At 38.8% G+C, this 15,039-nt stretch overlaps 1 protein-coding gene across 3 annotated transcripts in view; it reads right to left on the bottom strand.

Annotated features, from left to right (window-relative positions):
• Positions 1–15,039, bottom strand: part of Itga4 (integrin subunit alpha 4) — a 76,790-nt gene that overhangs the window by 56,074 nt on the left and 5,677 nt on the right. For all 3 annotated transcript variants that reach the window (XM_017591706.3, NM_001107737.1, XM_017591705.3), the window contains 2 exon segments: positions 2,343–2,449; positions 2,123–2,252 (listed from right to left, as the gene is read on the bottom strand). In XM_017591706.3, the coding sequence (XP_017447195.1) occupies positions 2,123–2,252; positions 2,343–2,449 (237 nt within the window).

Raw genomic sequence — 15,039 nt, 5'->3', positions numbered from 1 at the left:
CCACCTTTGCTAGCTTTTACCTCTTATCTTTTTGGTAAACAGTCATTTCAACAGGTAAGAGGTGTTCTTTCCAGGTTTGATATGCATTCCGTGATTGTTAGTAACACCGACCCCCTTCATAAAACCATCAACCCTTTCTCTATTTCATTGAAGAGAAAAGATCTTGGTTTTACTGATTGTAATCAGGTTACTGGTTTTGTGCTATCTCTTTGATGAGATTCCATATATACTTGTGTAAAGGTCTCCACATCTGAGAATCTTTGTGTGTGTCTGGTTCATTCCCCTGCCTTTCTCTCTACTCACTTGACGACTCTCTTAGCTATGCAGAAGCTTTGCTGCTTGGCCTACTGCCACTTGTCCCTTTCCTTCTGTAGCTCAAGCTTTTGTTGTGGCTTCCAGGAAATCATTACTCTCTCTGTGTCCAGGGGTTCCAGGGCTGGGGGCTTCACCTTCACCTTTAAGTTTTTATTCCATTTTGAGTTTGAGTTTACTTGTATGTATGGCATAAGATAAGACTCCAATTGCACTCTTTTGCTAGAGGATATTTAGTTTTTTCACATTAATTCATTGAGATTATCCCTTCCTTTCTGCTTTGCCTCACAGGAAGAATCAAGACCCCTGTGGACATGTAAGGTCCTGCAAAGCCCTGTGCTACATGCTTTGGGACTTTACTGAGTGACACAGCCCTGCTTCTTCTCCTGATGCCCCTTCATCCATAAACTTCTATGAAAAATAAATGAGGACCACTTTTTCCTATTGACAAATTACTATGTCAATATATTTGCATTTCCTGCCATGATTTCTTACTCTTTCCAGTTTCCTTAAGCCTTTGTTTTATAAATTTTCATGTGCTACGCTAATAAGGCTATGCTAATATTAACTTCTAAAAGTATTAGGTAGATAAATTTTAGAAAAATAACTCATACAGGAAAATGTTTAAGTACATAAAATAAAACTATTAGATAAAAGGGAATAATAAATATATAGAAATCCAGACTGAGTTTTATTGCAATTGAAAATTCAATATTCATCTCTTGCTTTCTTGCATTTGAAGGTAAAATATAAACAGTTATTACATGGAATTCTCCATAATATTAGAATCCAGACATGAAAGAACCTAAAAAGATCAGAATCAGTAGGTAAATGTAAGTATGTGTTCAAAGTGCTGACAGGTAATTAAAGTTATTTTTGGATGATAAGGGAGATGATGACAGTATTTTTATCATTAGAAAAAATTGGCATTCTTCATATTTTTAGTGTTCTAAAGACAGTTGTAGAGTTATTGACTGTTATAAATATCATCTTGAAAGCTGCTGACATTTGTCCCTAAATCTCAGTTAGTTCTGTACATAAAATACAGATGTCCAATGAGACAGAGTTTTCCAAGTTTAGAGCAGTCATTCTCAACCTTCCTAATGCTGAAACCCTTTAAGAAAGTTCCTCATGTTGTAGTGACGAACCCCCTCCCCTGCCCCAATCTTTTGTTTAGAGTTCATAAGTGAACCTTTGCTACTATTATGAATTGTTATGTAATTATCTGTGTTTTCTGATGGTCTTAGGTGACCCCTGTGAGAGTGTTATTTGCACCCAAAGGAGGTGTGATCCACAGGTTGAGGACCACATGTTGCTATAGACACTAATTCCTTACAACTTCAAGAAATACATATGAGCTGGGGAAAGGGGAGTGGGAAGGATTTGCTTTTACAAATGCCTTGAATCCTTTTAGAGACTCCTACAAGCTTCTAGGAAAACAGAAAATATAGTCATTTTCTTTCTAATAAGAATTTTCTATGTAATTCCATGACTTTGAGGACCCTCTGTTTCCCTGGCATTAGACATGCTTACACAGATTTGAAAATAAATTTAGTACAAAATTGGAGAGTTATCGACCAGCTCCCACAATTATTCAAATGAAAATGAAGAATTGCTTTTCAAAAGCACAGAATGTTTGTTTAAGGTATCTATCGCTACAATACAGATTAAACAAAAGAAGGATACTGTAAGTTAACAACGGGCACATCAAAGATATTCTTCCTCTTTAAGCGGGCAAAAATGAAAATGCAAAGAAAAGCTGACTGAAAGCCTTTGCTTGTGTCACTCCATCGAGTTGGGTCCCACTCACCTTGGTAACAGGGGGCCATCCTTTTACTTAGTTCTGTCCGCAAATCAGAAGGCATGCCATAGCAAACACCAGTGGGGAGTTTATTATTGTTCTTCATGTAAAATATATTTTTCCACCTGTGCCCACAAGTCTGAATAAAACAAAGTCAAACAAAAATTTGAAAGTCACACCTAGAAATCCCAGGACTGGTCTTGGTCGGTGGTCCCACTTCAATACCTACCACGATAGATCCATTTTCTCCTGGCTGTCTGGAAATTGTCACTCCCAGCCACTGATTATCTCTCTCTTCCAAGCACGTCTTCCCACAGGGTTCTCCACTGGGGCTTCCTGCAGCATTTGGAAAAATCTTATCAGTTTTGTTGAAAACAATGTTTTTCTCAAGGCATAGAGTGGTTAAAGGTAGACCCTTATTTCTAGGGTTTTTCTTCCCCCAACTTTATTTCCTCTTATATCCTAGGATCCATTTAGGAATAAAAGTGAGTTGCTCTCCGCTGACATAGTTGGTCTCCATACAAGCTGAATCTTCTTTGCTGAAATGACCTTTGAGTGATACCATAGAGGCCATGAAGAAGTGGCCTCAGTGGTAAAGGAGGTAGTTAATTAACATGAACAGGATGAGGAAGGTCCATTTGATCCAAATCAGAGGCTGGTGTTTGGAAAGGAATTTGTGTTTTGCCTTACCCATTTATTAACATCAGCAGAGCCCTTCCTGAAAATGTTTCTTGAATGTTTCTCAGCAATTAAAGTGCAGTTTATTAGAGCTGGAAGATGATGGCTGAGAGTATAGACATCAGAGTGTATAATTAGCATACCAATAATGCACAGCCTTTGAAACAAAACGCCCTGTGGTTTAGACTTGGGATGACTGGCGTTTTCAACGATGATCAAAGTTCTTTGAAAACAATATGGAGGTGTGGGAGGGGGGTAGTCAATAGGCTTTGGCAAATGTAGAAATTGCAGTTGGATGCAGCTCCGCTAGAATGTCTAGCGGTCTTCATGACAGTGATCTTCTATTTGCCAGCACAAACCTTTATCTTTTGAGGGGGAGCCTCAGTGAAATTCTGTGTTAAAGTGATTTCCAATCATTAGCTGGAGGAAGAATAAGGTAAGATGGGTATCACAGATCCTTTTTTCCTGACTTTACATTTTGTTCTCTTTAGTCAACACTTGAATATTCTGTGCTCAGTTCTGACAGCAGAAGAAAAGCATTCGTATCAATTAGATGAGGTAAGTGTACCGGAAGCTGGAATTCCTTACTTAGAACACTGGCTACAAGCTTTTTTAGTGTTATAGCAAAATTTCCCACACAGGTCTTTGTGTCATTAAGAGCATGTTTTCCCCTCTAACCTTAATCCTTGGTAGAGGTTCCTGGGAAAACTCACAATGCCTACGTACATAAAGATAATATATTTAAAAGGAAATCATTTGTATTGACTTTCCTTTTTTTTTTTTATTAACTTGAGTGTTTCTTATTTACATTTTGAGTGTTATTCCCTTTCCCGGTTTCCGGGCAAACATCCCCCTAAGCCCTCTCCCTCCCCTTCTTTATGGGTGTTCCCCTCCCCATCCTCCCCCCATTGCCGCCCTCCCCCCAACAATCACGTTCACTGGGGGTTCAGTCTTAGCAGGACCAAGGGCTTCCCCTTCCACTGATGATCTTACTAGAATATTCATTGCTGCCTATGAGGTCAGAGTCCAGGGTCAGTCCATGTATAGTCCTTAGGTAGTGGCTTAGTCCCTGGAAGCTCTGGTTGCTTGGCATTGTTGTTCATAAGGGGTCTCGAGCTCCTTCAAGCTCTTCGACTTTCCTGAGCCATACAAATTCTGTGTAAGAAGTCTAGGAAGATTATATATATGAATATATGTATGGGTTTCAAAACACAGAAATACCTAATGCTTCAATACAGCCAAGCTGAAGGGGGCTTCCCAAACTCTTTCCTGGAGTCTTATTCAGTGGAAACAGCCAGGCCTATCTATTCTAAGGGTGGCTTCAGATCAGGTCAGAAGCATGTTTAGCATAGAACATTGATAATGATTTGTTGGCTTGGTTTCCTGGAAACTAACGGTGCCTTCTACTACTAATGGGTAGTCCGGGAGAGACAGACTGGGAAATGAAGGCAAAGAGACCCAGAGAAAGAGCACGGCTAAGCAACAGGAAGAGCAGCTTACTGTGGTCCGAATCCTGATAAAGAATGGTCCTGAGGTACAAAGAGCTTCCGGTGTGAAAATCATGAAAGAAAGAAAGGGCGGAGAGAAAAGTAAGAGGGAAGGAAGGAAAGCCAAGAAATAGAATGTGTTTGTATGATGTCCTGTTATACATTCCACTTTGTACACTCATCCATCGTCTTCCAGCTCCAGTAATCGCCGAGAAACAGTCCGCCAATAGGGTTAGCAGGCTAGCAGTGGGAGCTGCTGGGGCCACACGATTCTAAACCAGTAGGGGAGTAATACGAAGGGAGGCCTAAGGTTAATTTAAGTTTCATTGGGATACAATTTTCAGTTAGAATTGTCTTTAAAATCACCAATATTCTCAAATTAATGTCAAAAATAGATCCAGGCCAGATGTAGATGAAGCCCTGTGACCTTAAGAATAAATGACATATAGTTGAAAATATGAAACTTTTTTAAAAATTATAGTCAACACCCAGACAATCCATCTCCAGTTGTTGTTGTTAAAGACAGGAGTGAGTGCACGGGCCTCTGAGTGCCACCTTCCCTGTCTGCATGTGGAGGAAAATGGATGTTTTCCTCAAGATTAGATTTGATATTTGCAAACAAACATTCTCTTCTACAGTTAGTCACCAGAAGTTTAACAACAACAAACACAGCGCTTTGGAACCACACAAATGATACCATGCAAATTTGCAAGCTGAAAATGGCCCAGAAGTTCATATGTTCAAGAATAGCATACTGCATGCAATTATGTGTTTCCTAACTGAGCTGTTTCCTGCGTTTTTAAACGAACATCAGAGACACCTTTGCCAAGTTAAGCTGCTATCTGTTTCATCCAAGCTGCTTTCTGAGCAGTAGTGTTAGCCACACAGAAGACAGTGCTGTTACTGTCTAGCCTTCCTGTTCTCTATGCCCCTTTCTTATCATTTCAGCCCCTATCTCTCCATTTCTGGGGTTTTTCTAAGCCTTCTAGAAGGACTTCTGAATGACCTAGCTTGGTTAATATGACTTCTCTGAGAGTCCATAAAGTCCTAGGCATTTATTTCCTGTGTGGCCCAAGCCCCACTCTTTCCCTTACTCTTAATTCTATGGTTAAAGCAATGATTCTTAGAAGCAGAACAAAGAGACCTCCAGAAGCCACAGGAAGAGATGTTTACTTTGACATGGAAAGTGGTCAAACTTTCTCAGGATCCAAGCAGCGAGGCTAAATTGCTCTTGAAAGGGGGATGCAGTGGATGGGGTTGAGTAAGACTAGACATGGTCTTTCACATGTGTTATTATGTGGCCTCAAACAACAGACACTTCCTAATTTATAATGTCTCTGCTTTGTGGTAATTTAAAAATATATATTTACACAGTATGTGTACATATTAAATGATATAATATATATCACTTATCTACTTTATGGAAAAGACTCTCAACCTTAGAAGTCAAGGGCTCTTACTAGCACAGGCTGTGATCCCTGGGAAGAAATTATGATGATTCATTAACCAGGAGGAAGGAGGACTTTGTTTTGACTGGGATTAGCTGCACACATTTGTTTGCAGCTGCTCTGCTCTGCTTCTGTGGCTTAGCACTGACCTTATTCATTGTGGCCAAACCCAAATCTTACCAGTCATCATTCCATCCTAACACAAAACTCAGAAATACGTGCTAAAAATTGAATTTTATAAATGGAAAACAGTAACCAATCTTCTATTTCCATTACGAGCCTTGATTCAATATATGTCAAAAGTATGACTATGAAGTCATAAAGAAAGTTCATAAAATAATAAAATTGTGAAGAATTACTTTTACAGGCATACATTCATATAGACACATATCACCTCCATACACACTCACACCCACTCACATACACATTGTGATATTTCTTCTTTTTTGCTTCTCGACACTGCTTCCCACAGAGGCAATCCTCAACTTTAACCACAGCACAGAGAGGCCTTCCGCACTTGTTATTAGACAAAATCAGTTCCCGGAGCAGTCTGCAAGTCAGCACTTTGGCTCTGGGATTTCCTGGATTTCTGGAACACGTTCCCCTTCTCTTTGGGAATGCTAGAAAAATCTCAGCAGAACAGTCAAGATGGCCCCATCTTATGCTTTTCTTAGGCCTCTGAGACTTCCTTCCCTCAACCTCTGTGCTTCTGAATCTACTGTTCCCTGTGAAGGAGTTGAATGGTCTTGAGATCACCTAGAAGAGTTTTGAACAAATACCAACCACCAACTGTACCCTCCTCCCCAACCATCAGTACTCAAACAAGCTGCTGCTGGGGGGAGACCCAGCCATTGGCATTTAAAAATGTCTCCCAGGTAATGCATTTGGGGGTTGAAGCTGGGCTTAAGAACAACTGTTTCAATGATGTAGATGGGCAGGCCTTTCCCTGTATAATTACTAGACAATCTACATTGCTTTCAAAATAATAATGAAAGATCTGTCCTATTGGGTTTCAGCTAGGTAATAATAGTAGGCAATTAAATACTAAACATATTTTCTTCATGAAGGAATTGGGTATTCATTTGGAGGAGAGGTGACATTTGCAAAGACTGTGACAAGAAAGCTAATTTTCATGAATGTCTTTGACAACACCATAAAAAAATCCATATTTTATTTTATCCAATGTCACACTGCAATGATTTATAATCCCACTTTCAAGTCAGCTTACACATTACTAAGCTAAACTTTTAGCAAATCAAATTAGTTCCATGATTGAAAAAGTATTTTACATGGTTGAAAACAAAAGAGGTCAGCAGAAATTAGCATCTGATGTTTTTCCACTCTTTTGCACTGGAATGGCTAATTTGTAGCACAGTTGAATGCATTTCCCCAGTACAAATTAAGGAAAAAAATAAATATTACAAACCATCCCCCTTTTCTAAGAATTAAGCCCATTTTTATTTTTTTTCAAATTGAGGAAGAAAATCGGATATATGTGTGTGTATTAGTTTTTAATTTCAAACCAATGATTTCTACTAGTATATACAAATGCATACGTAAATGAAAATTAGGCATTTCAATGAGCAAAAATAAGATTGCTAGTACAAAGCTAACTGGGCACTCTCCTTAAACGCACCTCTTCCCCATTTTTTATTTTGCTGTTTGCTTCCTTGTATATTATCAATACTCCAAAAATCTCACAGAACAATGGAGGACTGGATAGTCAATCTTCCACATCACCTCAAGGAAGAAAGACTGGCTGTGTTCTGACAGTAGCACTCTGGTAGCACAGAACACTGCTGCTCACAAGACAGGAAGGGGCTTGATACACAGTTGTGAAGAGAGATTCTGAAATAAATTATGCCACCATAAAAATCCCTTGCTAGATATGACGAAAGACTGTAATGTTTTCCCCAGATTCAGAGATGAAAAAGTCCTTTGTTTCTGTGTCCCCTAGTTTTCTTCTACAAATCTATTTCCTTGAGTTTTAAGACATAGTACAACTAGTGTGGAGGAAATGGCACTTGAGACTGGAGGTTTTTCTAAGTGTGACTGGGAGTAGGGTGACTTAAGATGGTAAGACAGTTGGGACCTGTGCATTGCTGCAGGGAACAAGGCAGGTGTGATGTATTTGGACAAGAATGGGACGGGAACGTGTTTTATGTGAACATTAGATGATGATATTGTCAATGCTATCTTAAGGATTTGATTAAACATTAGCTGCATGTAGGTCATAGCATAATCCTCTTGTATACATGGCCCATCGCTTTATGGGAAACCTCAACATAAACACTGTTTTATTTCACAGTAAGGCCAGAAGACTGCATTATTAATCCCTTTATTCATAAGAAAATTAATTTATGTGAATGCGTAAAATCATGTGTGTAAAGGTGTGTGCACACTGGCTAATGCATATGTGTATTTAGATGTTAACCCAGGAGGAGTTTCAGTTGCTCTCGGCTGTATTTTTTTATTTATTTATTTTTTTTTGAGGTAGAATCCCTCACAAAGCCTAGACTTCATCTATCGAGCTGGATTGGCTGGCCAGTGATATCCAGGGATCCCCCTGTCTCTACCTCCCCAGTGCTGAGATCTTTTTACCATGTCTGGCTTTCACATGATGCTGGGGGTTGGACTCAGCTCTTCATGCTTGTGCAGAAAACACTTTGCCATCTGAGGCATCTCACCAGCCCCCCAAACTGAGTCACTGAGTCTGAAACTGAGTCAAGGACCTGCCCAAAGGTATGAAGCCAGTAAATCAAAAGTTTACGGTTTTAAAAGATTGATATTTAAGTTGCTTCCCATAATTCTAAAACATCTACCATAGAACTCTACAAATGTTCAGATATGTGGATTAACTAAATTCAATTTCGCATTCTAAATCTGTTTTTCCACCTAAGAGTGTGTGAAATATAACAAATCTGCCCAAATTGTAATATCAGCTTTTTTGTTTTTAAAGTTAGAGTCTCACTCTAACTCGAGTTGGCCTGAAACTCATCACTAGCTCATGAAACATCAAGAACATATTGTTCATGAAGATTCTCCATTTCTTGACCCCTGTCCTGCCCCTCCCCTCTGTGTTAGTCACCTTCTTCAGTATTGGGGCATTTCCACTGAAGAAGTAAGGACACTATGGAAAGGTCAGTCTTCTTTCGACACCTTTGAGGGCTCAAGTGAAGTGCTGTGCACTGGGGAAGACTGGGACTTTTTGGTGAAATGGTGTGTCTGGTTTATCTACCTGAGTCACTGTTCTGTGGATTCCCCAGCAGACATTTGGTGTGGTCACTCAGTCTGACTTTCTGGACTATAGAAGTAACTCTGCTCCTTTGGAATTTATGACATTCTTTCAGGTTTCAGAAAAATAGCAAAAGCCCTTACTTTAAAAGTTACTTTTGTCTTTCACATTTGAAGTTCTACTGCAAGAAAAACATGCATTTAAAACTTGCCCATTTTATTTTTTTAATTAATCATAGAAAATGAACAACTTCTTCTCCGTTCTTTGTCTTACAGAGTCATTAATTTAAGATAACTTTTTAACTTTATAAAAAGGCCATGCTACATTCTCAGATTAATGTGGCTGACCTTTTCCCCTTTCAATTCCTTTGCTGGGATCTTTTATTCCCTTTTTTTCTTTTTTTCGGAGCTGGGGACCGAACCCAGGACCTTGCGCTTGCTAGGCAAGTGCTCTACCACTAAGCTAAATCCCCAACCCCTTAAGATAACTTTTTAAAGGAAGTAGTAACTGCTGAGTGAAGATAATCTTCTAAAAAATCCCATTATGTACACAAATTCAGACTATCAGAAAAGAAACACCTGGAACTAAAGTGCAGATAAATTAACATCCTATAAAACATACCAGTACATACAGATAAGCATTACAGAAAGCTATGCCTGTGTATGTACGGCTGCCTAGCACCTAGTAGGTGCTCAATAAATGGCAGATGCAGTCACTTAAGGGACCTGCATCCTGCGGATTTCAATTTAGACACCAGAGGGCGCCCACAGTGCCATGAGATTCAGCAACAGCCTCCAGCTCTAACCCAAAGGGCCCTTACATTTAGTTTGTCCTACCAAACCATACGTACTAATAAGTCCATCATATTATACATTCTACGATGTAGAAAGCATGCAGTTTTCTCACACATGGTGGTGATTCTTCTAAAAGACAACAGTGATGTAGGAACTCAATAGCAATTTGTACTGACAAATGGTGCAGAGAAATGGAAACCATAGCACTGGCATTTTGAAGGTGGCAGAGGACACGAAAAACATCAAATGCCCACGACCATGCAAATCTAGAGCCAAGCAAGAAGGAAAAGATCAAACTAAATGTCAAAACGAAAATACTCTCATTTTTTGTTCCTTTAGTTAAGAAGTTCTTTAAATGTGATCTTTGGATGGCTAGCAAAATCTGATATTAGCTAGCGGACATGTTCAATACATATGAAAAAATTATAATTCATAAGAAGATGTGTAAGGCCAGATACTTCTGTTCTCTAACTCTTAACTATTCTGTTCTATTCTATTCTATTCTATTCTATTCTATTCTATCCTATCCTATCCTATCCTATCCTATCCTATCCTATCCTATCCTATCCTATCTTATCCTATCCTATTTCTATTCTAATTCTGTTCAGTTCTGATCTATTCTGTTCTAATTCTGTCCTATTGTTTCTAAAGGTTTCACATCACAGTTACTAGCACCACAATGTCAGCTTGAAACACAGATGTGACTTGGTCCTGAATCATTCTGAAGTTTTAGAACTGTAGAAAACAAGGGGACTTGTGGAGACCTCATTCTCCTATCTGGGTCTCTAAAGGTCTTTTAGCCTCAAGTTTCTTCAAAATCCTCCAGAAAACCCATACTACTCCTTGTAATAGCCTCAAGTTTCTTCAAAATCCTCCAGAAAACCCATACCACTCCTTGTAATAGCATCAAGGGTATATTTGGTAAAAATAACTGAGGAGAGTCACCTTCTTATTTACTGCATCATTTTTTTGCACCAGCATAGTTTTAATAGATGTAAACACATGTATTGATTAATTTTTCAAAGTATTCTTGAAGTAAGCATTATCATAAATATCAATATCAAATATGAAGAGGGTTTAACAAAGGGAGACTGACTACTTGTTAAAGGACACACAACTAACTCTTGGTGGGTGTAAGGGGGTGGGAAGAAAAGGCCAACACAGACAACCAGCTCTCCAACTTAGCTATTCAAATGTTGGCATTACTAATAATCCAATTTGGTACTAATCCTATTTTAAAAATAACTTAGTGCTAAAATTCAGTGACATTTGTTTTCAACATTAGAAAATAATAAAGGAAAAAATCTACTTTCATAGTTATGAGGTAGTTTCTTGGATTTAAAGATTCATTTGGAAAACATATAAAAATTAAATAATGTAAAATTTTTATTTATTTATTCACGTGTGCCTGCATCTGTGCATTATACATATGTATGTGTGTTCCTGTGCACATGTGTGTATGCCTGTGTGTGTGTGTGTGTGTGTGTGTGTGTGTGTGTGTGTATGCAAATACTGTCCCAGGAGCCTCCAGCTGGTTTTCCTGTCTCCACCTCCTGTTAATCAACACAAGCATCTTTACCCACACAAGCACCATAACACAAGATTCTAAAAAGAAAATTGATCTGGGGAAACCCACTTGCAGCCAATGTTGAAAATGCTATCCTCCCTTTGTACAGTTCACAGGTAAAGTAGGTAGAGAAGAGAAAAAAGGAACTACAGATGATCAGGAAGATGGGAAGGTTTAAGGAAAATCAGTGAGGACTTGCCATACTGTCCTTGCCAGGGAACTCACAGCCCAGGATGAGGAGTTAAAGATTTGAGGAGGTATTTCTCTGCAGGAAAGGCTAGATAGAATAAAGCATTTCAGAAACCATGATTGGCACACAGAAATGATCAAATACAATGCTCGGTAGAAAACATTCACAGGAAGATAGCGCCTGAGCGGAGAGTGAAGTCCTGCTCCAAAGGTTTCACAGGTGTTGTAAACATTCACATTTTCTACGTCTCAGCTGTGATAGGAGCCTTCAAAGACTGAGACATCTCTCTAACTCAAGGTATAACACGAAAAGAATATGACTAACTCACTTCACGGAAGTAGACACTCTCCCCAAATAAAGGGGTTTGAAAGTAGGTATGTTCTGCTTTTTCTGAACATATTCATTACGAATTATAGTGTTTGAAGATTGAAAAGAATGCTCATAATCTAAAAATGTAGATATAAACCAAGGACATCAAAACAAACATGGATATTACTGAGCCAGATCCTGTCACTTATAAAATCAGTTCAATGTTCTAATTCCCCATGTTGAGCTATTCATGAAACTTTTTGCCTTTTGAGGCAATCGCTTCCAACCCACTGCTGATGCACTGTCATTGGGGGGAAGCTGAAACTGGCAACAAAGCCTATAAAATCCCACTAACTCCATTCGTTTAGTTTATATTGAGTTTTCCTGTGTGATCATCAAAACCAATGAAAAAGGACTTACACCTTAGCTTGCCCCATTCCAGAAAGCCTATCAGATGGACCTGACTTTTTGTTGCTGCTGATGTATATCTAACATCATTAATGAATCACTTATCCCACTTCTCCGGTCATCTATATTGAGTTCATTGAAGCTTTTGGTCTCATTTTGTTTAAATTTATTTCTTAGACATAGCATGCGAAAGGACTGAAGGTAGAACAAGTGAGAAGGATTGGTATCTCTTGCTCCCATCATAGACTAGTCTGGACACCATTTAATACTAGTCTTCCCAAAGTTATTGATGAATCAAATTTCTCTAACTCAGTGAAGCTACCTGCCTTCTTCTCTTTGGGATGTCTAGGGTCTTTTAACACTTCCAGCCACTTGCCCTTTCTCTAAACCCTCTCATCCTCTGACTTCCACAATGCCAGGTGATTTTCTTCCTGCCTTCTTGGCTCTGTCTTTCTTCAATCCCTTTCCATTTTCCCCAGCAGTTCCCAACCATAGATAGACATTGGAATTATCCTTGGACCTCTAGAAGCTCCTCATTCCTTTCTTGGACTTAATTCGACATAGGGCCACTGGAACTGGAATTCTTAAACACCCATAGATGGCTTAAGCTGAAGTGAATTGAGTAACCCTATTGTAGGTCCTTCTCTAGTTGTAGAAAGCCTCATTTCTATCCTTGGTCTTCTGATTCTCTTACCCTACAGCTCCCAGGTTAAGCTCATTCACCCCTACATGACTTTGACTGTTCCCTCTATGTCCGTCACCCTTGTCTCTGACTGACTGGGATGAACTTCTCTCTGGTCGTCACAAGTAGACATCTAACTCATAGATAATCTATTTCTGTGTAGAGAAAGATTTCACATCAATGAAATGTAAGGCCTTCCCAGAACACCTGCTGCCCTACCCCTTTGTGTACACATCACCATTATCTATCCAATAACCCAACATTAGAACCGTTAGTGACATCTTTGATAATTTCTTCTAGACCTCGTTACTTATTCAAAATGTACCAAATGTTTCTGACTCTATCCTCTAAACATCTGCAGAAACTACCACTGTCCTAGTTAGGAACTTATTTCCAGTAGCTCCTATCACAGCAGAATTTACCTATAATTGTCAAACTATTCTTAGTCTTGATTCATTGATTCAATACTACTCATCATACCAAGATTATGTGTCAAATACACAATCTGAATATATCACTTCCCAGTTTTAAACATCGTAGGATCTGTTCATAGCCACAGCTAGTTCGAGAAATGATTTCTTGAATCTCCTATTCACATCTCTCTTCAGCAGCACGATTTTATACAGTTTTCAGTTCTTTCAAGGTACTGTACTCTCAAAGTCCTAGGCTTTCCTGGTGCTTAATCTGGCTGGCAAAATTTTTTCCATGTTTATTCTTTGAGAATTTTGTACTTATATGCGATGAACTATGACCAGATATACCTCAGTTTCCCTCAACACCTCCTTATCCTCATTTCATTATGTCCTCTTCCTCCGACTGCCTCTCCTCTTCTCTAATAATCTACGAAGCCCAGTTAGCTGCCCATATGTGCAAGGCTATGGAGCCAATCAACTGGAGCATAGGAACCTCATGGTGGCCACATCCTCAGTGGAATATTATTTTTATAATCTCTTCCTCTACCTGAGACTTACTTTGTCCCCACATGAGTCTCAGTTCCTCAATATTTTGTTCTTGTCAGTCGATCTTTCCATCACCGTTTCATACAATAATGAACACATAATTGGAAAAGCCATTGTACAAAGGATTTTGTGCATTTAGGTCTGATCCTTGGACATCCTTCTGCTAATAACTAAATGAATGTATAAAGACATATGCATAATGGACTACTAATACCTGGACCTAGATTTGTCACAAAGGAAAAGTATCTTAGCCATTAGAAATATTAGCCAGTGAGCATCTAATATATTAAGAAATGTATTTAAGAAAGCTTCATCTTTCCAGTTAAGAAGATTAGAGAACTTCTAACCTTTTAAAATACTTGTCTTTATTTTTAATTATACATAACTGTTATATAGATATATTGGAGCTGGCATCACAGGTGGTTGTAAGCTGCTTGGTGTGGATGCTGGGATTGAACTTGAGTCTTCTATCAGAGTGCTTCAAACCTTCAACACCTAAGACACTTGCCCAACCCCAGCTTCTGCCATTTAACCTCAGAGTTTGTTAATGGCATCCTCTAACCATGATTTTCTGTGTTCAGAGTAGCCTGTGTTTGGGGATGATTTTTCAAAATGGCCAATCTGCACTAATTTCAGCTTCATAAGCTACAATTTTAAGCTTACTGCAAACAAAAGAACATTCCTTAGGATATATTTGAAGTTGTAACAGTTAAATGTTTGCATTTTAGTATTACTAACCCTTGCTAATCGGGCAGAAATGATACAGTTCTTAGGAACCTGACCCCATCCCAAATAGGGTATGAAATATAAAAACAGATTTCCTAAGGCAATGTTATTTCCAGAAATACATTCAAAACCATTAATGGTGACCAAGTTGCTATGGACTATTGGTCTTTCCAGGAAGAGAAAAAGAAGTCCAGGCAGGAAGCTTAACAGAGCTCTGCATCTGTAAGGAGAAGTGAGGATCCCACCCTTTCAAGCACAAATGCAGGAGAGCTCACCCCAAGGTGAAGTTTTAGGTGAAGTTTGCTGTTCAATAGATATGTAATGTGTGCTCAACTCTCATGTTTAACTGAAGGGTTGTCATGTGACAAAATAAAAAGAAATGTTAAGTCCATTCAAAACAGTATGTAAGTTTTCAATTCTAGTTTAAGATATTTGCTTCATGA

This window comes from Rattus norvegicus, chromosome 3 (assembly GCF_036323735.1).
Source record: "Rattus norvegicus strain BN/NHsdMcwi chromosome 3, GRCr8, whole genome shotgun sequence".
NCBI classification, from domain to species: domain Eukaryota; kingdom Metazoa; phylum Chordata; class Mammalia; order Rodentia; family Muridae; genus Rattus; species Rattus norvegicus.
Note: the sequence above shows the minus strand (reverse complement) of the source record. Positions and strands in the feature narration are given on the sequence as shown.